This window comes from Rhagoletis pomonella, unplaced genomic scaffold, assembly GCF_013731165.1.
Source record: "Rhagoletis pomonella isolate Grant_MI unplaced genomic scaffold, Rhpom_1.0 Rhpom_scaffold_00001, whole genome shotgun sequence".
Lineage (NCBI taxonomy): Eukaryota > Metazoa > Arthropoda > Insecta > Diptera > Tephritidae > Rhagoletis > Rhagoletis pomonella.
Genome location: NW_023458555.1, coordinates 21,880,628 through 21,907,852, shown reverse-complemented (window position 1 = coordinate 21,907,852; position 27,225 = coordinate 21,880,628). Strand labels below are relative to the sequence as shown.

At 32.9% G+C, this 27,225-nt stretch overlaps 1 protein-coding gene across 5 annotated transcripts; it reads left to right on the top strand.

Moving 5' to 3' along the window:
- Positions 1-3,469: 3,469 nt before the first annotated feature.
- On the top strand, positions 3,470-27,225 carry LOC118740982 (cytoglobin-1). Of its 5 annotated transcripts, none has more exons than XM_036472789.1 (4): positions 3,470-3,620; positions 24,016-24,265; positions 25,024-25,188; positions 26,360-27,225. In XM_036472789.1, the coding sequence occupies exons 2-4, from the start codon at positions 24,101-24,103 to the stop codon at positions 26,495-26,497; spliced, it is 468 nt and encodes a 155-aa protein (XP_036328682.1). In that variant the 5' UTR covers positions 3,470-3,620; positions 24,016-24,100; the 3' UTR covers positions 26,498-27,225. The 5 variants fall into 5 exon arrangements, with proteins under 5 accessions (XP_036328682.1, XP_036328667.1, XP_036328673.1 ...); XM_036472774.1 differs by having other exon boundaries at positions 24,013-24,265; XM_036472780.1 differs by lacking the exon at positions 3,470-3,620 and adding an exon at positions 13,566-13,742 and having other exon boundaries at positions 24,013-24,265.

Here is a 27,225-nt window from a genome sequence, read left to right as displayed (position 1 = left end):
TCTAAAAATAGAATTATTAACAAAAATCAACAAAACCAACAACCACATGATAAAGTTTAAATAGCACTGCGCTTGATTGTAGTTGGCTTCGTAAACGAAAAAATGGAAAAAAGCAACAAGAATTTACAAGGCGAACTTAGCACAGTGCGTAGGCAATTGGCTGAGTCAGCTGGGGTGGTTGGATCGAATCCCACTGAAAGAAGTCTGATGAGGAAATGTTGTGAGTTCCGAAATAGCTATCACTTCTACAATTTTTTCAAAATTATTGTTGCTTTTCCACAATACTTTTTCATTAAAAACGGCCTCAAGTTCAATAAAAATTGTTGAATTTAATGAAACAATGTAGAATTTCATGAAATAAAAATATTAAATTGTAAAATGAAGAATTTGCTAGAACGCAATAAAATTAGGTGAGGTATTTAATATCGACACGAACGAATGCTCGTAAAAGTTGTGTACTTTTTATTTCTTAATTATGACGCAATTAATTTTTGTGAAAAAACTGGAATTTGACAAAACTTTGATGATGGCCCACATCAACAATTAGCTACATATGTGTATAGGTGAGTAAGAAATAGGTTTGCAACAAATGTATGTACTAATGTGTGTAAAGTAATACATAAGTACATATGTATGTACGAATACAATATTTTGGTAAAAGAAAAGAATATCCAAATAAACCAATATAAAGAAGCAAGGGTGCCGGCCAAAAGGTCAAATAATTAATTAACCAAAAAGAAATGTGACAAAAAATAATCGCACCCGCAAAAATTTTAAGACTTGTTTACTTAATGGTCAGAAGCGAATAGTAGCAAACTGATTATAGTTAGAATTCTTTGAGTAGAGAGAAATAAATACTTCGTAGGTTTGTTAGAGAATGGAAATGAGACACTAGAAGGTCTATTCTGCGTTGGTAACAGAAATTTTATTACCGGTAAATAAAGTTACTGCAAATTTTTAAACCCATTTCACATTCTCCACACTCTTGTAACCGGTAAATTTTGTTACCATCTCATGAGCAGGTAACAAAATATTTTGCACTGTAAAATATGCAACAACAGAATTTCTGCAAAACTTCATAGCTGAATTGCTGAATAAATTAAAATGTTACCAAGGTAAATAGAATTGCGATTGCAAGAAGTGGTGATAAGTGTTGGTAACAAAATTTGCTTGCTACAAAGCAGAATAGGCCTGTAAGTGAACAGCAATCGAGGCACTGTCAAAACTTGAGGCATACTATTTGATAGAGAATCGTGAATGAAATCAATAAGCTAACAATAAAAGCGGCATTCACACGCAATCAGCGCACAGTGTTATGAGTCCATATAAACTATGGGCAAAAAATACTTAACCATTGCGTATGCATTTCTTTGTCAAATGCGTTTATTTTCGCATTAAGTAAATGTCGAATATGTTCAAAAAGCTCAAAATAAGATAGTCGCCTGTGTTTGTTTATCCTTTTCAAAGCATTCGACGCGACCCACACTGCGTGCATTTCGCTTTCTATGGTACTCGTTCGCCCGGATAAGTCCACTGTTTTAAATATTATTTAGTCTCAGGTGTATTGTGATGGATCCATGCTTTGTGCTTTATTGCGAAATGTCGCAGGGCTTGCGGTCGAGTGTGAACAATCGCGACAACCATTGCTCTTGGTACCACGAAACTCGATAGCTGATTTTTAGGCCAAATAAAGGTCGCCAAAATTCTCCATAGCTATCAAAAAAGTAGCGAAAGGTTACGAAAAAATCACAAAAAGTGACGTAGAGATACCAAAAGGAAAAAACAAATATTTTCGTAAAAATCGATAACGGTTGGGAAAAAATCCTAAGAAAACTCTAAGAAGTCTGGAAAAAAATCTCGAAAAATCAAGAAATATTGTGATAAACTTCTAATAAAATGGGTACAAAAAAAAAATCTTAAGGTTCCCGAAAAAATTCCTGAAAAATTGTTAAAATCGCTAAGAAATCCCTAGAGTCACGAAAAAAAAATAAAAAAATCCGGGACTCACCCGAAACATAAATTTTGGAGAATATCGAAAAATTCTGAAAAACAACTTAAACAATTTTAGTAGATCCAATAAAAATCCTAGTCATGAAAACATTTCGAAAAATCGAAATATCATCAGAAAACCTCGTGGAATCCCGAAAAATTCAGAAACAGTCCCCAAAAACCTTTAACTGTTTCCTAAAACTTTCGAAAAATTCTCAAAAATCTAAACAGTTTTCGAAAACACCCCAAGAAATTCCGAAAAGGTCACTAAAAAAATCGCAAAATTCTGAAAAGACCTGAAATCATTAAAAATATGTTCCAAAAAAATCTTTGAATCATGAAAAAAATACGACAGTTCCAGAAACCATCAGAAGAAAAAACGGAGAATCTCGAAAAATTCAAAAGCAGTATCAAAAATTAAAATCGAAAAAAGTGCTTAAAATCTTGTCAGTTCTCGCAACAATCCAAACTGTTCCGAACAATTTTCCAAGTTACTAAAACAATTACGAAAGGTATTGAAAAATCCAAACAACACAAACAAGTAAAACTCAAAGAATCCCTGAAACTTTATTTTCATTGCCACAAAGTAGTAAGCAAAAATAATGAATACAAATTAGGGCGGTGCTTAAAATATCTACAACCAGGAAATTCTTAAAATTTATAAAAAAATTTATTTTTTAAATAACAAAAATTCTACAAAATTTTGACTTTGACCAGCTATAGCTCAGCGAGTTTATGAATTTATATGAATAAGTTTCAACAAGCTGAGTAAAAGCTGCTCAAAGCAAAAATTATGTAGAAATTTTACGATTTTGTTCAATTTAAATCTTTTTAATTCTTCCTAGTGGCCTCTAAAAGATTGCTTAAAAATTTAAAATTTTTATGGATGTCTTTATTGTGTATGCAGAAAAAATAAAAAGGTGCCCCATACAAAATTTCGATGGTGATAATTTAAGGACCGCCCTAATGCATAAGATTTGAAACCCACTCCCCCTTTCATGTCTACCCTAAAAAATCTAAAAACTGATAAATTTGAAGTTTTTCAAAGTCATAAAGCAAATATATACTAAAAAAATCCCAAATTTGTTTCAATACTATCTTGCCTCTCGGACTTCGCGATATAAAAATTGCTTTTACTTACCGTCGCTGGCTGTTTCTAAAAAGGTTGTGGAATGTGCTAGCACCCGGAAACCTCGAACATCTCAAAATTAAACTACATCTCCTAGCTAACAATGTATGTACAAATAAATTTTTATATTTAGTAAACGTTGAATTTTTATAATTTTAGTCACTCTCACGACACCGTGCGGCGCTTATTATCTGTCGCCAATTCGCCTGTCGTCCATCCCCTCCTCTTCTCCTTTATAATAATTTTTTTTTGCTGATCATCGGCTTGGCCACTATCAATGTTTGTCGTTGGCGGCCTGCACTGGACATTAACGACTGAAAATTTAAAACTAAACTGCAGCTACGCGCGACAACTCAGTTTCAATTCTACATTGCACAAGTGTGGACATAAAAGTTTATTAAAAACTTCTGAAAACTACTTAATTAGTTATAAATTGCGAAGTTTGCCCGCTAACAGTGGGTTTTAGTGCAGACAACTGAACAGTGCGGATAAAAAATTTAAGGTAGAGTGGAGTTGAAGCTCTTCTTTTTTGAAATTTTTAATTGACATTAAGCCTGTGAAGGATTTTAATTGTGTGTTTAGGGAACAAATAAGTTTTTATATTACAAATTTTTATTTTCATACGAGCAGACTTTAAAATAATTTTAAGTCTTGCCGACTGTTTCTCGCAATGTTATCAATGCACTCATTAAGACACTGTGTGTGTTTTTTTTGCCGAGCAGATTTGAAATACTTGTTCGTATCTTTGTATACAAAAAAGACACTTAAAAACACAAACAATTGTGCAATAAGTGGGATTTTGTGAAAACACGAAAAATAAGTGTTAATTAGAAGTGATTTGTTTTTATACGTTTTTTTTTTTTGCAAAACCCAGAACCTGTGCAGGTGCATATGGGCACATTGGCGGCTTTTTTGTTGCTTTCTGACGTCAAGTGATCAATTTGCATATCGACGGCTGAGTGGAAGATCGACTTATCTCGGTAGGCAGTTCGAAAGCGCCTTATCCCAGAAAAGGCCAAAAGAACACTACCCAATAACAACCTACTTCGGAATTTGGTTCAAAAACGCCCTATCTCAACTGTCGAAATATTGAATTTACATTGAGATAGGGCGTTCTTCAATCAAATGCTGAGAGAGGCGTTTTCGAACCGGCCGCCGAGATGGGTCGATATGAGCACATCAGAGTAAAAGCAACACTTCTACAAATGGTGAAGAAAAAAGTAACCGAAACTTTTCGAATCCAAACTATTTTTCAGCTCAAAATGCAAATAAATAATTTTCAAGCTAAAATTAGACAACTTTTTGTCGTTTTCTGCGGTCAAGTAAACGATGTTCCATTTATTCACTCAGGGTTTCTTTTGCCCTGAAACTAATATGTAAAGTAGCAAAGTGTAGTAAAATTCGATCACAAAATATTTTTATATGCAATTGTCCAGTGAAGTTATGATATTTTACAGTTTTTGGTTCGAGGCATTATCTTTTAATGTTCATTTTTAGCTAAAACTTACGCTTGGCTTGGTGGTGCTGTCCTGAAATTTTTGCATTTTAATATAGTTTTTCATTAAAGTAAATGGTGTTTTTACTGTTTTTAAGGCTGTATGTCAGATGTTCGGTTTAAAAGATTATTAAAAAAAAAATACAAATACTTTTTTTAATGTTAGTTTAAGGTTCCTATTTATTTCTGCTCTTAGTTAAGGGGTATGTCAATTAATACAAATTATCAATAAAACTTAAACCAAATTCTGACAGTTAAAAATGGCTTATTGATAAGTTTTCAGTTTACGATTTTTCTCCAAGTGTTTCTTACTTCACTTCACAACTCGATGGAGTCTTGCTTTTACGTTGACATGCTCATACACATATAAAACCTTTTTCCACATCAGCGATGGTATAATCTACGGGGTCACCTCGAATTTCCTACATACCTACTAATGTTGTAACTATTTGAACTGACAAAAAAAACTAGTAGTTTTAAAGCAAAACACTAAACCAAATTCAATTAACATATCCTCGATGTTTTTGCAAAACCGCCCATCGACCAGTTGCAAAACCGTCTAAATCGCCATTGTGACAAAAAAGAGATCTGGTAACCGTGAACTCCACGCATCGAGATTTATGCAGAAGAATCGTAAAATCGTTATTAAAACAACAGATTTGTAAAATTACAGCTAGAGAAAATACCGCCTATCAAGGCAATAGCTTCAAAGAAAACCCGTTTTTTCGATCTCCTGTAAAATTTGATTCCCGTAAGATAGGCGGTTTTGCAAAAACATCAACGATATAAGAATTGAAGGGTACTGTTAAATTCTTCACGATCCAATGATCGCATCACTAATTTTGATCGCCAAAAATCTCCAATTGAAATTTGGCGACGAAAATTGCCAGAATTCTACAGCCGGACCCCATTAGCGCTGAGAGCGCTATTTTGATACGCTTTTTTTCTGGGATCCCTAATATTATCTGATTTTATGATTCGTCAAACCACTTGGATTTGTCGATTAATCTATTTATGTTAGTGCGGGAGCATTTGAAGATCTCCGTAAGACTATGGTTGGAGGATCTCCCTAGCGTATCATGTCTTATGCATGTCAATGCTAGGCACTCGCAAATATAGTGTAGGGCGGTTTCCTACCGTTCTCTAGGTTACAACAGAAGGTCAATTTCAGCTGAATGTTCCTCGGTGTCTCCGCTATTGTGACTGTTAACCTGACTATCTTTTCTCGGCCTCTTTAGAAGCTCCTCTGTTTTTGGTTCGTCATAATGCGGCAATGTATTCGTCGCAGTTTTGCAGGAGCATGAGATGCTCTTGGTGATGGTCTATGGTGGATTTACCAGAGGTCTGGAGCTAAACTGATAAGAAGCAATGGGTTCGTTGAAGGTAGGCTTCAGTCTTTCAAGCAATATACTCGATAAGACCTTTTGCCTATGCTTAGAAGGCTGATCCCATGGAAGTTGGCGCGTGTGGCGGTAACGCTTTTCCTGTGGGTTGGGCAGGGCACACTTAAATTTCAGCGGTCGGGCATGCGTTCGTCCAAGCATATTTTGCTTAAGACCTAATGCATGCACCTTACCAGATATTTGACGCCTTACTTGAATAGCTCGGCTTATAGACCGTCAACTCCAGCAGCTTTGTTGTTTTTTCAGCCGCAAAATTGCTAGTTGTATCGTTTACTTCTGTATAGGGAATATTTTACTACTACTCGATTTATTCTTTTAAGCATAAGATGTGTCGCCAAAAATATCGCCAATCATATGCACTGCAATATTTTGCTGATACCAAGATATTTTATTTACACATTTAGCTAAAATTGCATCTTGAAATTTGTAGGGTGTAGCGGAGCGCATTGGTCGAGCTAGTGTACTAAATTAAATGATATACATATCGAGCACTAAACGCCAAAAAAATGTAAGCGACATTTTTTCAAAATTTTCTTTTTGATGCAGAAATATTCTTAGAGCATGTAGATGCATTTCTGCATCAAAAATAAAATTTTGAAAAAAATGTCGCTTACGTTATTTTGGCGGTTAGGGCTCGATATGTTGTAATTTTTTTTTATATTCCAGCACTTGTGTTCGTGTATGTATAAATGTGACATCTGCAAGCTATAAAAAACTATAAAAAAGTGGCATATTTGATCTTTGCGGACGAGTGTTAATTGTTATATTTTTATTGAGAAGCTGCCAACGACAAATATGTAGCAGCAATTCGAATTTTATGATGAAAAATTTGTTGCTCATGGCATGCGTACATACATAAATATATATGCATAAAGGTGGTTCTTAAAATATCAACACCCAAATTTTGCATGGGACGCTCCCTTATTTTGTTCTACGAATAAAATAAAGACATTCACGAAATTTTCAAAATCTTTAAAATAATTTTAGGGGTCGAAAATTTTGTATTATTTTATTGAAATTTTTTTATCATTTTATATCGCAAAAATTCGACGAAATTTTGAACTGAAATCTGATAAATTTCCCGAGTTACCTATAGTTGGTCAAACTGAAAATTTTTCAGAGTTTTTGTGATAAAAAATCACATTTTTCAAACCCTAGTAGCGACACCTAAACTTTTTTTTAAATTTGTATGAACGTCTTCATTTTGAACTTATATCAAAGTAAAGAACCGCGCCATGATGTTGATATTTTAAGGACCACCCTACAATACATGCATTAAAAACGGAATGATATCATTTTAAATGAACGCAATTCATATGCCTGATGCTGTGTTTGTGTTGCTACAATTACCAACAGATTTCTATTATTTGGGTAGCTAATTTCCACACACAAAAAAAGATAATTTAAGTATTTATAATTAAACATTTAGCACAGACATAAGCGAAAGTAATATTTATTTTGGCAAACAACGCTACCTAAAACGTTGATAATACAGGTTTTTAGCTCAGTCACTGACAATTGAATTTATTTTTTTTTTTTAAATACATACATACATAGTTACACATGTATATTCCGTTATTTTTTCTTTAGATTTAACCGGATTAAGCCATTAAAAGCATGTGACTTTTCGTTAACAGTCTTATTTGTAGTTATAGCTTAGAATTTTTACGATAACCTTTGGCTACTGCTGCCCGTTGAGCGATTTCTAATTCTCATGCTCGAACTGATAATACAAGCTTGTGTTCAGTAGTTCAATACATATAGCACAGAAACAAAACAAAAAAAAAGCTATTTTTGATTTTTATTTTTTCCATCAAGCATATTCATTATATTTGGTTATTTTGAATTTTTATTTTTTTCTATATATTATACTATGACCAATTTAAATATTTTATGGTCTAAAAAATTAAATTTGATTATGACAATATGATCGAAAAAATAAAAATTATAAATATCGAAAAAAAATCATAAACTAAGGGTTAAATTTCATCGGCAAAATATAAATCCAATTTTACCGGTTGAATTATGATTTTTTATTATAAAAATCATAGCCATTACGGTCTCTGCCTCAAATTTGTGCGCATAAATGGCGTAATATGTTTATAACAAATAACCAGAAAATATAGATGAATGCCTTATACGAAGCATTAATAATTCCATTAAGGAAACACGGTATAAAAAATTTTATTTTCATTTTTATTTAAATATCGGACATTACCTACTTCTGATATTGAAAATGATTTTTAGGAAATCTTCAGTTAGTAGTAAAAATTACCTAATAAAATATCGGTAAACAAATTTTTTTTGGCATTCTAAAAATTAAATTTTAAGAAGACACAGGGGGAAGGGGGTCCTAATTATCACTCAACTATTAAACTGGAAGTTGACTGTGTCATATTTCGAACATATGTATCTACTTATTCCTTACAAAATAACTAAAAAATTTGGTCTTAGGACTACACACTAATAATTTGAATTGTAAAATGTGATTAATTGATATCTTACATAAAAAATCATTGTAGAAAATAATTTGCTAAAAAAAATTTGCTTTGATTTCAACTAGAAACGGTTTGTTCTAAGTTCTTTATTCTAAAAAATTCCATGCATCTCATAATTTTTTCCTAGAAAAAAATTTGAGTTCTAAAGGTAATTTTTTCCAAAAAAACATTTTCTTAAACATTGTTTTTTCTACAAAGAAAAAATTTTTTTGCCCAATTATATATATTTTGTTCTCAGATATAAGAGTATATTTTTTTATAAAACTGGTAGACATTATTTTCTCAATAAATAGTTTTTTCGTAAAAAATCCTAAATTAAATTATCCCCAAAAAAAAATTTTTTTTTGTCAAAAATTACTTTTTATAATAAAAATAACTTTTGGGAATAAAAATTAAAATATTATTTTTAAGTATACCAATTTTGGAATTTCGAAAAAAAATCTTAAATTAATTTCTCTCAAAAGAGGAAAAATGAGGGGTTTGAGGAAAAAAAAAAATTTAGTATATAATTTTTGGGAATATTAAAAAATAATAATATTTTCCTTTTTTTGTTATTTATGGCCTTATAACAAATTTATTTACAAATTTACAAATTTAGTGAAAAGTTTTATGGAAAAACAACAATACCATGTGTAAATTATTAAAGTTGTTGAATTTAATAATATTTTCCGGAATAAATACTTTTTATTGGAAAACAATTTTCAATCTAAAAATCTTTTTTCTAACGTTTGGTAAATTCTTTTTTACTTCGAGGTTTTTTCTAAAAATTAATGGTTTTTTCTTAAACTATGTTTTTCCATAAAAATTATTTTTTCCCCAAAAAATCTTATAAAGCTATTTTCTGTAAAACCTTGAAATTTTGAAAAATATCATTCCAACTTTTATATAAAACGTTTTCTCTAACATTTTTAATATAAAGCAACATTCACATGAGGCGATTTTCCACGCGATTCAACATCGCTTTTAACAAAATCGCCTGTGTAAATTGTGTTTGAATTTTCTAAATCAAAATCGTTTTCAACTTTTCTCACCTCATGTAAATTCTGCTTAACGCACATTCTAAAAATATAATTCTTCTAAAATCTGACACGTTTTCCTTATTTATAAGTGGAATAACTTTTGAGGAAATATGTTTCCCTTGGTCCTGAATGGGTTAAATGAAGCTGGCGCATTTTAGGATCTTAAATTTGTTAAATCGAACTGGTTTATATAAGTATTTCGTAATTCAAGGAGATGTTGGTCATGTCTTGACTTTTTTTCACAGATCTGTATAAGGTGGTCGTGATTTTTTCGAAAGATCTCCAACTGAAAAGCCCATTTTTTACTGAGATAAGACCACGTTTCCTTACGTCGAAGTCACATGTTGTTTTTGCATTAACTGCATTTTTGAGTGCGTACAGATTTGAAGTGAGCTACACTGTACTTATTTTTTCAATCACAGATCATGCAATTTTCTTTCAAGTTTGTTGTTCTAAAGAATGTCAAAGACCAAAAATCTGGTTTGTAAATTTATTGCGATTAGTCCTCATTCACAGCTACTTTCACATAACAAATTTAACCGCTCCAGTCCTATGGAGAAGAAATTACGTTTGAGAAAAAAAGCTTTTGGTAAAAGCTTTGCAGCTACGCACTTTCAAAGTATTTATCTCAATATTGCGCCACTAAAAAGTATCTACTAAATAGAATAAAATGTGCTGGAATGAGAATTAGTGCTCAACAGTTTCATCAGCAAGAGAAAGCAATGATTCTCACTAGTTTCTCTCATTGTCTGCCTTCAAATCCACACGAAGTGGGTATGAGGTCAGGGAGGTTTATTTACATAAAGCCAGTTGCCTACAGGTGGCACTTGATGATTTTTTATTTACTTAGTTGAATTGACATGGAAATGTACACAAAGCATATTTACCCACTTGCTACATATTACATAAACGATAAACACACTGCCATCTAAGTATCTGTGTATGTACTTTTATACAAATAAGTACATAGAAATATAGTAGGGTATGTAAGTATTAGCTTTGCAAAAAATCGTACGCATTGAAAAAAAAACTCATCAATGCATTGGAAGGAGGAGGTGCAGACTAGTGCAGGCTATTACTTTGCTAATGTTTTGTGGAATATCTTGATACTATATTTGTAAGCGAGTTTATTTATTGTTTAATTTTTAAAGTAAATATTTAGCAGGTATCAATTAACACAAAGGTGTGTGTGAGATTTATGAATGATTACAAAACAAATCACGTAATTTCAGTTGCCATATACTACATTACCTGCGACGAATATGGCTTGCACTTGTCTTCGAACGTTCGTAGAAAAAAAGCAAAAACAAAAATTTGAATATATTTATGGCTCTACCTTTTAATTGTCAGAATAGGTATGTGTATTTAAGAAAAACCAACAGAGCAACTGGTAGCTCAGTTGCCTGCTAGTTGATTTTTAAAAAATCTTTAGACGCCTGCAGCAAAGATCTAAGACCTCTTCTTATTCCTCTTATTCTTCTTCCTCTTGATTGGTGCTGTAACCGCCTAAACGATTCTGGAGCACTCCAATAAAGTACGGCAGTTGAAAATGCAAGTGAAGCCAAGTCAATCTCCAATTCGTCGTAAGATCGCGAAGGAGGCCTACCCCTTTTCTGCTGCTACCAGCATAGCGACCCGCGTTGTATATTTTCAAAGTTGAGGTGTTTCTGTCCATTCGAATGACTTGTCTTTCGCAAGACAATTGTCAGTTCTGGCAACTATCTTGAAGGCGCTTTACTGTCTTTCGAAAGACTAATTGAAAGATCTGCTAACGAGGAGGTCATATCGTTAGGCTATTCGCCGTCTAGCAATCAGTCTTAAAAGCTAAATAAAATTAAAAAAAAATAAATAATAATTAAATTGAAAAAGGACAAAAAATTAAATTTAAAAAGATGAAATAAGATCAAAAAAATAAATTAAATAAAACAAATATATTTTTATTTTTAAAACAATAAAATGCAAAAATTTTAAGTTAATGAAACTTAAAAAACCAAATTGAATACAAAGAGAAGAAATAAACAAAGTCAGATTAAAAAAAAATTCTTTTTATAACCATAAATTCTAAAAATGAGAAGAAAATTAAAATACTAATAAAAAAGATAAAAATTAAAAAAAATAATTGGAAAAAGAAAAAGTATTATTCTTTTTAAAACAAAGGCGATCTAAAAATTAAGAGGGAATTAAATTAAGAATTAAAAAAGCATAAAGTAAGTTTTAAAAATTTAATAATTAAAGCAAAATTTAATAAACAAAAAATTTTATTAAAAATACAAAAAATCCGCTTCCCGAAGACTGTTGTTGTTTCTGTAGCGGCAAGGCTAGTGGCCTAAACACCCCGCCCTTTTCGGATCAAACTTCAATCATTGTCGTCAAGTTCAACTAACGGTAGGCCCAGAAAACGGACTGTTTCAATAGGGTCGGGCTAAAGGGAGAGGGGTGCTAGTTGAGTAGGATTGAGTTGGCATATAAAGAGGGTGGTTCGTGTCGTGCGGAGAGTCTCCGCATGCCGGACACTCATTGGGGATATTGGGGTCGAGTCTGGACAGATAGCTGTTGAGGCGACTGCAGTACTGCCCGAAGGCTCGATCCCGGTACTTTACTCACTCGGCCATTGCCACTGCTGAAACCACGCCGAACATAATGATATAGTACAAGTGCTCCCTCGCTTTTCACCTCGAGTGGTGAATGAGAGAGATTTTGTTCTGAGACTTTTGTGCTAGAATAAGAAAAGTCTTCGAACTATCTCGACATCTGTCTTTCATTTGTATTACGAAAGGCTTTTTACTTTTTTAGCCAGAATTGCCCTGTAAGAGTGCGGGTTTTGGGATAAGACTACACAGATTGTTATACTTTTGTTGGCATGATAACTCACAGCCCTCTTAATTTCACTTAGGTGATAGCGAAGGGAGCCGTGCCCCATCTAGTACCCTGTGTTATCAAAAGCCCCTGGTTATTTTTCGACCCCACAGCTTTCTGAATTTTTGAAATGAGGCTATGAATAGCAGTCTCCGTGCATTTACCTGGTTGATAGGCAAACTGGTTATTGTTCAGAGGCCGTTCCCGTTAGGAGAAAGTAATTGAGGCTAATTGGTCGGTACGATGACGGTACTTGTTCCGGATTACCCATTTTCGGTAGAAACACGACCTTAACCTCAGACCATCTGCTGGGGATGTAACCCAGCAAGAGCGAAGTGAGTTTAGAGAGGACGGAAGATATGTCTTGGCGATTTGTATGGACTAAATGTTGCTAAAGCCCATTGCACCTGTTCTAAAGCGTAGAGCTTCGTAGCAAGTAAAAGTATTTTCATAATAATAAACATTGAGATAAATAAGTCTTCAAAGACTTTTATTTTCAGACTTGTATTATAAAAGTCTTTTCCTAATAATTATGAGCGCGACAATTTTTTTTAAGTTTTAGAAGGCGGGACTTGTTCAGGAGCATTTCAGTTGGGGCTTGGTTTGGGACCCGTTCGGGACTATATACAAAATTGTTTCGCACTCATAATTATTATTAAAAGACTTTTATAATATAAGTCTTAAAATAAAAGTCTTTGGAAACTTCAAAATATTTATCTCAATGATAATTATTATGTCAAGACTTGTATAATATAAGTCTCAAAATAAAAGTCTTTGAAGACTTAAAAATATTTTTCTCGCTGATAAATAGTATGAAAAGACTTCTATTATATAAGTCTTAAAATAATTGTTATCGATGGCTTAAAAAAATTTTCTCACACATAATTATTATCAAGAGACTTTTAAAGTTCCTACGTAAATTTGGATGACTTTTTTAAAACTGCACCATGAAATAATTATTATTCTGGGTCTCTGCGAATCGCAAGCATTTAATTTGTTAGCTATTTGGCAACCCCTGCAGTCAGATAAGTAGATAAGAAAGTTATCAGAGGAGGCAAAGCTTTACTGAGAGCGACAAGTATCAGTGCGCTTTTTCTCGCTCTCTCTTTCATTAGAAAAAGCAAAATTTTCCAAACCCAAATTGATTACAGCGCAATCAGTACTAATTTACATGGATACGAGTGCGGACGAAACAAATAAAAGACGGTGGTCGGTACACAGTGCATCATAGGCTACATGTTGAAAAACAAAGCGTTAGCGAAAAAAGGCAACTAAATACTATTTCTTAATAAATAGTAGAGTAAAATTATAAAAAGGAACAACTTTAAAAGGATTAGAGTAAAAGGGAAATAGGTGAAAAACATTAAAAATACAGCAAAATATTTGTAGAGAGATTTGGTCACAGCACGCGGCATTGTTGAAGGTAAAAGCAATTGATAAAGCGGAAGAATAACAAAAAATAAGCACAAATTAAAGCAAATGAGTGGCAGAATAAAAAAGTGTGTGAATATACATATTTACATACTAGTACATACGAAAAGTAGTGAAGCGAAAAAGAGAGCTAATAAAGCAGAAAGCAACAAATTAAATAAATAAAAATGTGTGTGTATTGGGAAGGGTTGAGCAAAAAAAAAAAATAAAAACAACGAAATGAAAGGGGCTTGTCAATGTGACGGTTGATGTATAAAACAGCGGAAAAGCGACTGCTATTGCTTTTTTAGCAAAAAAAAAAACGACAAAAAACATAAAATAAAACATAGCATATGGATACCAGAAAATTTAATTTTAAAGCGCGTAAATCCAGCTAAAGCACGCTTTAAGGCGAAACAGCTGATTTTTGTTGCGCTTGAAAACAACAACTAACAGGGAAATCGAGCAAAATTCCTTGTCCTCGAAATGGAAAGTGAAATGTCAGTAAAAGTGAACGCTGCGGGAATACCACATACACACATATGTATGTACATATATACATACAATATGCGACGCCAGACGCTACAACTTAAATTTTATAGATTTCTGCAAAGTGTGTCCTTGTGCCTTGCGCCTTGCGGTGGGGGTGGCGCGCTGATGAATGTGGTGGCGGTGTTGGTAATGTTGAAGAGCCGTGGCGTTGTTTTCAATTGCAATGCTTGTTTTTGTTTGCGATTTCCTCTCCATTTCACAGCGGGTGGACATGCTTATACATAACATATATGAATGCATGCATGTATGTATGTATGAATATAGCATTCGTATGTAAATTCAGTAGCAGTGCGCTTGTAGCTACAACAAAGACAATGAGTGAGAAAAAAAAACTTTTTAAATGGGCATATGACAAATGCAGTCAAACATAGATATGTTTGTAAGCAAAATGCTTTCATATATTCATACGTATGTATGTAGATAAGTATATACATTAGGGCGGAATAATTTGTTCGGAGCAAAAGAAAGTGTATAGCAAATTCAAATTCTACGATTAATTCTAAGTAAAAATGGCGAACAAACTATATACAAAAACTGAAGAGAAATTTATATTTCCAGTTCGCCAGAGAAACGAAAAATTCATATAAAATGACGCACAATAAAGGGAAAGGAATTTACTTCTATCAAAATTTCTTAAATCAGTTTGCAGCTATGAAGAAAGATTTTTATTTCTTTAAGAAAATTTACAGCATAAGCAAAGTGCTCCTTCACGCAACAGAAATAACGTAAAATAAGTATTTATTGGGATATTTCTTGAGAGCTGGATTCTAAGCTTAACACCAAAAAAAATTTTGTACGAAATAAAGAAGTTTCTTAATTATGAAGAAAACGCAAAGTTTTGTAAGTGAAGGTTAATTTCGTTTAGAAGAAAGTATAATAAACTGATTTTTTTTTTTTAATGACGGTCAAACGTCATTTTTGGTGTAAAGTTTGTTCACCATTTTTACTTAGAATCGAACGTAGAATTAGTATATGCCATATACTTTTTTCGAAATTAAATTACTCCGCCCTAATGTACCTACATAGTATAAAAATTTTAAATAAATAGTACACATGTGCGATTTTGCAAAAGTACATTAGCTGTTATACTCAAGAGTAAAGTTGCACATCAAGCTAAGTGCATTTTTTGCTCACAGCGCGCTTAACTTAGAAGCGATATTACGAAAAAAAAGTAAACAACGAATCAAAAATAAATAAATGATAAAAAAAAATGTATATTCCGGGTGCTGGTGGCGATATGCGTCAATACACACATACATTTAGATTGTACCAGATAAAAAAAGGAAAAACACTTTTTTGCTACACGTAAGGGTCGTATTTTTTAATTTTATGTAGCATCTTCGGCATTTATAGTCGATAAAGTATGATACATCGATGTACTTGTCTCGAAGATAATTTTTTTTTGTGCCAAAGTCTACCTTCTGAGCCACTTAGCACACCAGCAAGACGGTTGGAACTTGATCAATTAGTTAGCGTTTTGGATGAGAGTTGCCAGACTGTTGGGTGGTGAGCTCGGAATTGTGGGGACACACGACTCGCAGGTCTGATAGGAAGGACACTCTACAGTGGGGTGTTCTCTCTGCGATCCTATGGGTAATGAAAGTGAACCAACTGCTACTGCGGATGGATACGGATGGATATGGGGTTGTCGGATATCACACAGGGAGAATTTCCTCAAACTTTTTGTGATCTTATAGATGTCGCTGCCAAGTTACTTGGAATAATTCTTAACAGCAAACTGCTCTGGAATAACAACAGAATATAACGCATCAGAAAAGCCGCTACAGCCCACTTCACATGTAAAAAGTAGATCGGTGTATCGTGGGGCTTATTACCAAAGATAAGGAAAGGAACTCTATACTGCCATTGTTAGCCCGATTCTGCTCTACGAAGCCCTAGTATGGTGGCCTACTCTTAGTAAGACAAAATCACTGAAGCTATTTCAGAGGAAACAAAGGAATGCGGAGCTGTGCATAAGTGGAGCTCTTTGCTGAACACATCCAGTGCCAGAGCTACAGCCATGTTTAAGATTTATCGTTACTTCTCCATAAAGAATAAACGCCACGGGGCACTTAAGCACACCGGATAAATTTATGCCTTGATCAGTGCCCTAAAATGCAAGCACTTCAGTACCCAATACCAGTGTGTAGTGGACACATTTACCATTGCAATGCAATTCCACATTGAACCATTGCTGGTTCTACCCGCATTTAGGTGGAAAGCAATAGACACCACGATACTCCCCGAAGGGGACGTACCCATGAACAGACCGGGGCAATGCTCGCCGGCGAGCTGGCTTGACACACACTAGCACGACATACACTACTACTTCACTCCACATTCATCTCCATTTCAACATGCATTGAAGTGTGCACCATCTTGCTCGTCTTGCTCGCCTGAGCACCCTCCTCTAACCAGGAGAGGGGACTCCACTCGCTCAACTTTCGCAACGGCTCGAGTTGCTCAACTTGCACACCACATTTTCCACCCTTTTTCAACATGTTCCCTCATTTTCCATCATTTTTCTAGTCGTGCTTGTCTTCCCAGTGCCTGTCTTGCCCGCCTTGCAAGCCTTTCTTGTGTCACTAGACTTGCTCGTCTCGCCGACGAACAAACTCCGGGGGCATCTGTTCTCCGAGGTACCAGTTTGAATTCTCTGGTAAGACTTTCGAAAGTCGTACACTTCTACCAGTTGAGCCTCCAACGACTCAGGACTGATAGACTTTGACCGAGGTCCCCGGCACACCCTACTAAGGATTACGTAGGTCAACAGTGGAATTCAGAGGTTAGAAACAGCTGGCGTTTTAGGGGCATTGAGATCCAGCCCGAAGGATGTTTAGAACGTCCTTCTTAATTTATAACAGATAGAAATCTTTATAGAAAACTCAGTGGCTAACAGCACTATCAGCCGCATCCTAGATGCATTACCACCTGAAGTTAAAGCGCTGCCCACTGACTATTTCCGGACGAAGACCTGGGTTTTCCACAAACCCCGCACGAAATTCCCAAGCCGCAGTGACTAGACTCAATGAAAGGTTCAGTTCTTGCAGGGCTTAATTGTCTTTACTAACGGGTCAAAGTTGGAATGTGGGGTTGGTGCAGGGGTTTTCATTGAGTAATATAAGCTAAAGTTATTCTTTCGTTTGCAATCAAGGAAGAAGTAAGATACATAAAAGAGAATGTACCCGCTAGAGCGCATGTGAACATCGTCTCTGTTGGATCTAAACTAGTTGATGACTGTAGGAGAGAGCTGGCCCATATTTTTGATCGATATAAAATTACTCGGATACGGATCCCGGACATAGGGACATTAACGGAAACGAGGCAGCGAACGAACTAGCACTGAATGTGTCGCACGCGGTGGACATGGAGGCCTCGCTTAGGGAGATCAAAGGAAAAATAACCGAAATTTATCACCCAAAGGCCACGCAGAGGTGGAACCGTACAGGATCGTATACGATTATCGGACAAATCTGGGTGACCTACGACCCACTTAAAACCAAAGAGAAATAGCAAAATAGGCAAAAAGGAGAAAAAAACTATTTAGGAAAATTGGGTTTTTTTTTAATTCCTCCCATTGAAAACTCTCAAAAATCTAATAATAATCTAATAACAGTTAGGTCTATAATTTTTCTTATCAAAACAATAGCAAAAGTGACGAATTTGCAATTAAATCGGAAAGTGACAAAATAAGGAAAGCACAGCATGCAAAATGGCTAGCATTATATCAATTTGAAATAAGTATACATATTTTTGCTGCAGAAAGTATCCTTGTAGCTGTGATTTCTTCATCCTCAAATGCAATTCATTCCAGGCCACGAAGCAAATTGGTGTGAATAAATTAATTCAAAGCACACAGAATGCATTTTCATTCTGCTTGATTTCATACAGAGCACAATCGTGGACAAATACTCATACGTATGTATGTATGTATGTATGTATGCACATATGCATGCAAAGAAATATATGTACTTACATATATGTATATATATATGTGTCCCTGTTGAATTGGTTTTGTGTTTATATGGAATTAATTGACACAAGGCAAGGATATGAAGTTAACCGTAAAAGTCAGTTTTAATGAGATGGGTAAGATGGTGACGTTTAAAAGCATCAATGGTGGTTGCTGACAAAATGTATGTCTGTGTCCGTACATATGACACACTTTTTTAAAAGAGCATTAAGTCAAAAATGTGTAAGTTTTTATATTGTACTAAGTATGGACACCGGTCTTTTTTAACTCCTGGATATCCCGGGATTAGTCGATTCGAATTCCGGGATCGCTGAAAACCAGTGCTTTAATGGCCAATCAAAATTTTCAAAGTTTTATCACAAATATCCTCTTTTCAAGAGCAAAAGAGTATCATTTGTAACATTGGTCGTGCAACACCGTTTTGATGACCGATGATTGTAGTGCTAAAATATTTCGTGGATTTTTCATAATTTTTTTGCTGATGGTGACTAAAATTAAATGAGCTATAAAACCGCATACTTGTATTTTTTGTAAAGATTCTGATTAAAAAGTTTGAAATTTTAATACAAAATTTGCTAAATTTTCCTCAATTTTCTCCAAAGTTTTAAATTTCGATTAACATGGTTTTTGTTATAGAATGAGCTATATATTTATAAAAATTCAGGAAAAAAAAATACCATGAAAATGATTTTGAATATTGGAAAGAAATCAAAGAAAAATATTTACGACTATATATGAATTTGTTTTTGTAGGACAAAAACTATTTTAATAAATTACTGAGGGTATATGTTTGCAAAATTTAATGTCAGTTTTTTTTTTTTTGATTGATAATACCCATTTATTGCTTTAACTAGCGACTAAAATGCGTCGCTGTGCCTTAAAAGTATTTTTGTGGTTTTACTCCCTCCCAAATCTGTTATGGTCTCATCCATAAGAAATAAAATAGATTCAAGGAGCTTTATGAAGTGAGATTTTCAATAAAATTTTCGAAGCATTATATATTTTTTATGAATGTAGGTGTTAGTTACCTAGCACATACAACGCCGGACAAAAGTATTGGCGCAGAGAATTTTTCGCAATGCATGTAAAGTTTTTTATTCTAATTTATTTTCACCTTTTTTTTATAAAATTATAGTTGCTAATATAACAAAAAACATAAAACTAAAATCTCTAAACTGTGTGCAAAACTCAGAAAATGTAAAAATAAATTTGCGTACTAATTTGTAACTTTCAAATGAGAGATTTATGCAGTTTTATAGCCCATTCATTTTATCTTCCATAAAAAACGAATATCCAATTTGTTTTGTAATTAAAAAAAAAATCTGCCAACTTTGCAAATAATACAGTATTAGCTAATAGTTTTACATATAGCGAGGGGGGATAATAAAACAAAAATACGCTTCGAAGCACGCGCGGTCTAAATCAAAGATTTTCTCAAATACTTCCGCTTGATACCTATATTGTAATATTTAGCTTATCTTATCGTTTTAACTGAATTAAATTTTTCAAATTTGTAGCAACCCGTTTCAAAAATATTTTCAATACTCAAAATTTCTAAAACCTCTTTAGTTTGATACCTGCATTGTAATTTTCGCTTTATTTTATAAATTTAATTGAAAAAAATATGTTTCAAACGGGTGGCAGTCCCCTCAAAATGTATTCGGAAGTAAACTTTCCTAAACCTCTTTAATTCGATACCCATATTGCGATATTTAATTTATCTTATCAATTAAACTATTACTATAAATATTACTATTTTCACTATTTCGAACAACGTTTCTCAATTAAACGAATTCTGTCGCCTTCTTATCATCTAGCTTTTATAATACAGCGACACTATCAATTAACTTCGCTTAAATCACTCAACTAGGCATTTCTTTTCCATGCCACTTTATTACACCGTCAGTGACAATCACTTAATCGTACTACCTGTCGTATACGTAACATTCGCAAATATTTATTAGTATACAAATATTTATTTAGATGTGTACATATTTACTCATTTTACAATCAAACAGCTAAATGCCAACATCAATCTCCCTATTTCCCATTCTACTCGCCGCCCTCTCATAGTGTCGATTATTAACTACATATGTATATTCTCTGTATCCTTCGGAGTGGCCCTCAACAAGTTGATTGCTACTCTCAACCACCTGCTGTTCGCCACAACAAGTAACTAACCAACGAATCGAATGGCATCAGTTAGTCAGTTGCTCGCGGTGAGATGCATGCCGCTTGTGACCGAGTTCTAATTCGCATGCCATTTATGAACACTCTAGCGACTTACGAAGCATCTAACCGTCAACTAGCAGCAGCTTGCTCATCTTGGCGGCATTAAGAGCAGCATTTTTTTTTTGATATTCCAGTGCTTTCTTCTCAGTAAAAAAAAAATACTTGTAATGAAAGAATAAAAATGATGGCCATAATGGCACAAGTGTTGTTATTATTCTGGATTTGTTGTGCAAACTGTGGCATTGACAACTAATGGCTTATTTACAAAACACATTTTAATGTTGATTATACTGCAGTACATAATATTTAGAGGTATATTGCAACACAGTAAACTATTCTAAAGGACTTTGAATGTCTGTAACTTAAGGATAAGCATGCCATATAAAAAAATTCATTCGGCCATTTTTTATTTTTGCAAATAAACCATAATCTGAAAGCGGCTTTACAGCTTTTATACTCTCGTTTGCTTTGCAGGTATGCAGTTTAGATTTCACTATAAAGTGCAAGTTTAAAGTAACGGAGACTTACCGTTGATTATTGGATTTTTTTTTTGTTGACGATGTCAGTCATTTGCATTCATACGAAGCATTTTCGACGATGTTTTTTATATGGTAAAAATGAGCAACACCTTGAACCAAAAAAAAACCTCCCAAAAATCAATGGTAATTCCGAGCTATTTTAAACTTGCACTAAAATTTAATGGGCGTACTCAAAATATTTCTAAAAAATCGATTTAAAAAGCTCGAAATTTTAACGTTAGTTTATTGATTTCTTTTTAAATTTTACACAAAGATTGCAACTTAGATTTATATGGTTTTTGTTAAAATATAAACAATATTTTTATAAACAAATAAAAACTTAAATTAAATAACATTAAGATAAATGAAATCTTGGATCGCCATTTGGATCCGCCATTTTGAATTTTGAAAAACTGACTTCAGAGAAGTTTTAATTTTACTAGTCTCTTTTCGAGAGCATATTTTCTCTAACTGCCCAAGACAGGTTTGTAATTAAGGGAATGTTTTCCAATAATACGAGAGGAATTATATGTAAAAACCACATTTTTAACTGTATTTTAACATGACAAAATAAAAAGATTGACAAGATCAGCGGTTTTGTAAAAAACCAACCAGCGCGACGTGTAAGAAAACTTTTTTTTTCAAAATAAAAACTAACAATAATAAATAAAAAATAACAATAATTTGGGGTAGCGTTTATGAATTTCCAAAAAAAAAAAACTTTTGAACCACTCTAATGTATATCGAGTCGAACTTTCTGACTTTTTGCCTATTTTCGTGTGAACGTAGAAATTTTCATTTTCAACTCTATAACCAGACTTTTGTATGCGCATAACAATATTAATGACTAGACAAGTAAACTAAAAATAAGTCAAAAGTCTAAGTTCGGGTGCAGCCGAACATTAAATACCCGGCGCAAGTGTTAAATATATAGTTTTTCACCTTTCCGAAAACTACCGTTGAATGGTAAGAAGAAAGGTTTTATCCCTATTCCTAACAATATCGATGGCATGATCAGAAGGGAACGGATTTTATGGAAATTGTCTTTTTTCTGCAAAAGAGATAGTGCATATTCGATTAGGAATGTCCACGATTTAGCTTTATCACAATTTATATTTACCTTTTTTGCCTATTGTACCTTTAAAAAGTGATTATAGTTAGGAGGAAGCTCTTATTTAAGTTGGGCGCCACTTGTATCAACTCACTTCGAGCGCACGTTTAGTACATTCAAAGCTGTGTTAAAGCCTGTTCTGTTACAAAAAAATCAAGTGTGAAGAAAATCGACGGATAAATAAAGAAGTAATAAGAAACGTTATATGAAAATGCACAACGAATTTTTGTATAAAAAATGAGCAGGAAAGAATGTTACTTATACGCCATGTACACCTGAAAAAATATCGAATATTTATCCAGAGATTAAAAAATTAACTCGATTTTCGGAATCAGCAAAAAATTCTAAATTGGAATTGGATATGTAGAGGCGTCCGTAGAACATTTTTCCTGTAAACCAGTGTTATTTTTAAGTTTCCGTCTTTTTTAGTGCCTTCTTTTGGCTTTTTTGCTATTTCTAGTGCCTTTTGCTGCCTATTTCGTTATTTTATTTTGCCTTTTTTATAGGTTTTTAGATGCTGAAAATCCGTCCCTGATGATCAGTTATATTTAATGAGATAAACTTATTTAGTTAGATGTGGGCGGTATCACGCCCACTTTTCAAAATTCTACAATTATGTTACTTATTTTGAAGCGATTGTTGTTAGTATCAATTTGGAGTAAATTAGCGTCCTTAAATTTCGAAATATTGAAGTTTCAAGAATTTCTGAAATTTACCGTTATATGAAAAGTGGGAGTTATTTAGTCCGATTTCAATAATTTTCACCGTTTTGCTTTTATGTGGCAATCATAATAATCGTAAAAAGTTTGGCAAAAATTGATCGAACGTTTACCGAGATATACAAACCTGGTAATAAGTGGGCGGTGCCACGCCCATTTCCCAAAATTTTATCATAAACGTGTTTTTGCTAAAGAGTTATTGCAATCATCAATTTTAAATAAATAAACTTCTGTAGGCACTGATTTATTGAAGATTTCGTATTTCTCTAAATTGCCGTTATATTGGATGTGGGCGTGGTTGTTGACCGATTTTAAAAAATTTTAGCCGTTTGGTGTTGTCGGTGGAGCGGTTACCAAGATATACACATGTACTAAGTGGGCATGGCTACGCCCATTTTCCAAAAATTTATAATATTCTTTTTTTCGTCTAAAGGTTATTGCAAATATCAATTTTGAGTAAATAATCTTCAGCATTTACTAAAATATCGCAGTTTTCGTAATTCTGAAAACTACCGTTATATGGGAAGTGGGCGTGGCTACGATCCGATTTCGCCCATTTTCAATGCCGACCTACCCTGGGTAAAGGGCAATCTACTTACAAAATTTCGTTGAAATATCTCAATTGTTTGTTCGAGTTATCATGTACACGGACAAACGGACGGACAGATAGACATGGCTTAATCGACTTCTCTTTTCATTATGATCCGTTATGTATGCATTTTTCTATATCTATCTCGATTCCTTTTGCCTGTTACAAACAAACAAACAAAACCGTTATGTGAACAAAGTTATGATACCCTTATGCAGAAGTGCGCTGGGGTATCAAAAAAAAACCAATAAACAATTATAATTAAATAAGAACCCTGGGTGTAGTACTATCCCAAAAATAATTCAATTTGATATTTAAACTTTAGTAACTAAAAATTGTTACATGAGTATAAAATTATGGCCTTATTCATAAAAAATAAAGTAGCTTTATAAAAGGTTTATAAATTAAAAAATGTATGAAAACGTCAATTTATAAAGCTCTTTAAACCTGCTATATTTTATTTTAAGAAGAAGAAGAAGAAGAAGGCCATTAACCTTCTTTCTCATCATTTCATTTCAGAAGCTGTTAGAAAGGAGCAAATGCTTTAGGTTATCCAATAATTTTGGCTTGAGTACGAAAAGAACAACAACTTAATTTATAAACAAAAATGGCACTGAATGCTGAGGATATTGTTGAAATCAAGAAGACCTGGGCCATTCCCGTCGCCACACCAACCGATTCCGGCGCAGCGATTCTCATCAGATTCTTCACAAAATATCCGTCCAATTTGGAAAAATTTCCTTTCCGCGATATTCCAGTGACGGAATTACATGTGAGTACAGAAATTTTAAAAATTTCAATTAGCCAGTTTCACAAAGGAAATTAAGTGAAAACTTATATTATATTAATATGAATTTGAACAAAGGGAAAGCATTCTCTTAAATTGCTGATGAAATTGTAATTTTCTTTTCTATGACGTTTTTGCTTAAAACAATATTTTGAAATTTGAAAAAAAAAATATTAGGGCCGAAATGAAAAATGGAGTGTATACAGAGAAAGAGAATATATATTTTGAATCAATTTTAATGACATACATTTTGGAGCGTGGAAATATATTTTCTATGATAAGAAAAGCTATAGATCTATATAAATAAATTTTTCCAATAATTGAAATTAATAGTTTTAGTTTTGAATTTCAAAGCAAAAATCTGCAGCTTATTAAAACCGTATTAAAAACCTTAAATAAATTTAATGGTTTTTTCATAAATTACATATTTCATAATATTTTTCAAAAATTTTAGAGAAAAATTGAGTTTATTTAAAATTAAATTTTTATCTATTTAAAAAAAATAATAAATATATTTTTATTTTATTATTAAAATTTAAATTTTTCTTTCGTTGAAGCTTACCTAATTCATTTCGTTCAGTTTTGGAATTGTTTTAATTTTTTATAAAATATAAACAGAAAATTTTTAAATTAAACGAAAGTTTATCTTATGCATTTGGTTTTGATAAAAACTATTAAATATATAACATTTTTTTATATAAAAAAAAAAGGTCAATGCTTATACTTCCGGTTCACTTTTTTAGAACAGCGCACGCTTCCGCGCCCACTGTGGCCGCATTATCAAGACTTTTGATCAGTCAATCAGCCAACTGGAGGAAGAAGGTGGTCTGGAAAAGATACAAGAAATATGGGAAGGTTTGGCAAAATCACATGTGGAACGTCACAATATTGCCAAGCCTTCATACCTTGTAAGTGAAAACAAAACTACAATATATGTAAAAGTTTTTGTAAAGAAAAAACTATTTAAATGTAGTTTACTTAATTCCCAAAATTAAAGGTTTATTAACCGTCTAAAAGTTTAAGGATTTTCGCAACAAAAAAATTTATTTAAAAAGCTGGAAATATTGCTAAGCCTTAATACTTTGTTAGTGAAAAAAAAATACAAACTATAAATGTACACTTGTGTCACCCAAACTTTCCCACATTTTTAAAAATTTTGTAGATTATTCAAATTTGTTTCAAAATAGTTTAAACTTCAACAGAAGCTGTATAGATGTAAGCTTCAAACTTTGCACAAAATTTACTAAATTTAAATAAGCTATTAAAAAGCTTACCCAAAATTTTTTTACAAATGTATTTGAAAAGTTTGAAGTTTTGATGACAATTGTTTGTTTTTCTAAAATTTTTACAAAGTTTTAAACTTTTCTAGATAGTTTTTGTTAAGTTGTGAACTATATTTTAAAAATAAAATTAATTTTTTTAATAGTTTACAAAATTCTACCTAATTTTTTTAAGCGGTGGTAAAAGTGGTGGGCACATGTGCATAAGTTTGAATTAAGTTTTTTAAATTTATTAATTAACTAAAAATTTAAGGATTTTTTACAACAAAAATTAAATTTTTTAACAACAAATTTTTCATGCATGAATTTTTCAAATTCAAATTTTGCAATTTAATATTTAAACAAAAAAAAAATACCGAAAAGCAAATTAGTTTAGTTAAAAAATTCACAAATAATGCAATAAAGTTTTAGTACCAAACCCAAAAATTAAGTAGTTAAGGTAAAAACCAACTTTAAGTAAATGATGAGTACTAAAAATTTCTAATAGAGAAAAGAAATTGCAAAAGTTTTGAGGATCCTTTTTTGATGAAGTTTTTAAATACATATTTAGTATTTTAAAATCAACTAGTAATATTACGGAATAAAAATTAGCAAATTCTCCACCGTAATTAAAAAAATGTATATATTTGTATAATTTAGATATTTTTTATTAAACAACTTTTCGATAAATATTACTTCTTACAAATAAGATTTGAAATGAAAAACAAATTCCAAAAACCACATTAAGAAAAAACTATTTTAGAACACTTTCTCATTTGAGTTTTTCACCAATTCAACAACCACTCTCTCTCGTAAACAGGAACTCCGCGAAGCCATTGTGGAAGTGTTGAGCGAAGCGTGCAACCTGAATGAGCGTCAAGCGCAAGCCTGGAACAAACTGCTCGACATTGTGTACGACATCATCTTCAAGAAATACGATGACTTGGGTGCTCAATAATGCTGGAACAGCTAGCTAAAGGAAGGCGGCGGAGTGCTAAAGTAGTACACATGCCAACATAACAAGACGCACACACACTCACACACGAAGGAGTAGTGGGAGAAGTCGCCTAAATACCAGCTGCTCGTGTATTTCTTAAGGCTCAATTTTAGTAAAGGAACACTCGAAAATATACAAACAGGAAGACACACACACACACACACACACACACACACACATTTAGGGAATATCAACGTCGACGCTTTAACCTGCTTTTGTAGCGCAAAAATATTTATTGAGAAAAAAAGGTGAAATATAATGAATGAAAATGTAGAAAATGTCATAAAACATATCTGAAAAAGAAAAATACTAAAAATTTACCGACAACTTGCTTAATGGTAATGACACCCTGTATTTGTTCTACCATTGCTGCTGTTTTTGTGTTGTTTTTTGTTATTGTTATTGTTCAATTACTATTTGTGCATACATACAAACAGAATTGTACATGCATATATGTACGTATGCATATTTGACCGCAGTGTTTGTTGTTTGTTGTTGCATTTCTACGCCACTCAAGAAACTTTGAATAGCAGCTGTACCGCTTCTTAGCAGCAATCCATACAAAAACCACTATGTACTCTTAAAGTTTCCGTTTACCTCTAAGAACATATTTTGCTAATGGTTTCTAAACTTTGTAATTTTGTGAATAAAGTAAAATGTAAGAAAGTAAATAAAAGTAAAATATAATA

Coding starts and splice junctions, on each gene's coding strand:
- LOC118740982 (XM_036472789.1), top strand. CDS start 24,101: ATGGCACTGAATGCTGAGGATATTGTTGAAATCAAGAAGACCTGGGCC. Junction 24,266..25,023: donor TTCCAGTGACGGAATTACAT/GTGAGTACAGAA, acceptor TCACTTTTTTAG/AACAGCGCACGCTTCCGCGC. Junction 25,189..26,359: donor TTGCCAAGCCTTCATACCTT/GTAAGTGAAAAC, acceptor TCTCGTAAACAG/GAACTCCGCGAAGCCATTGT.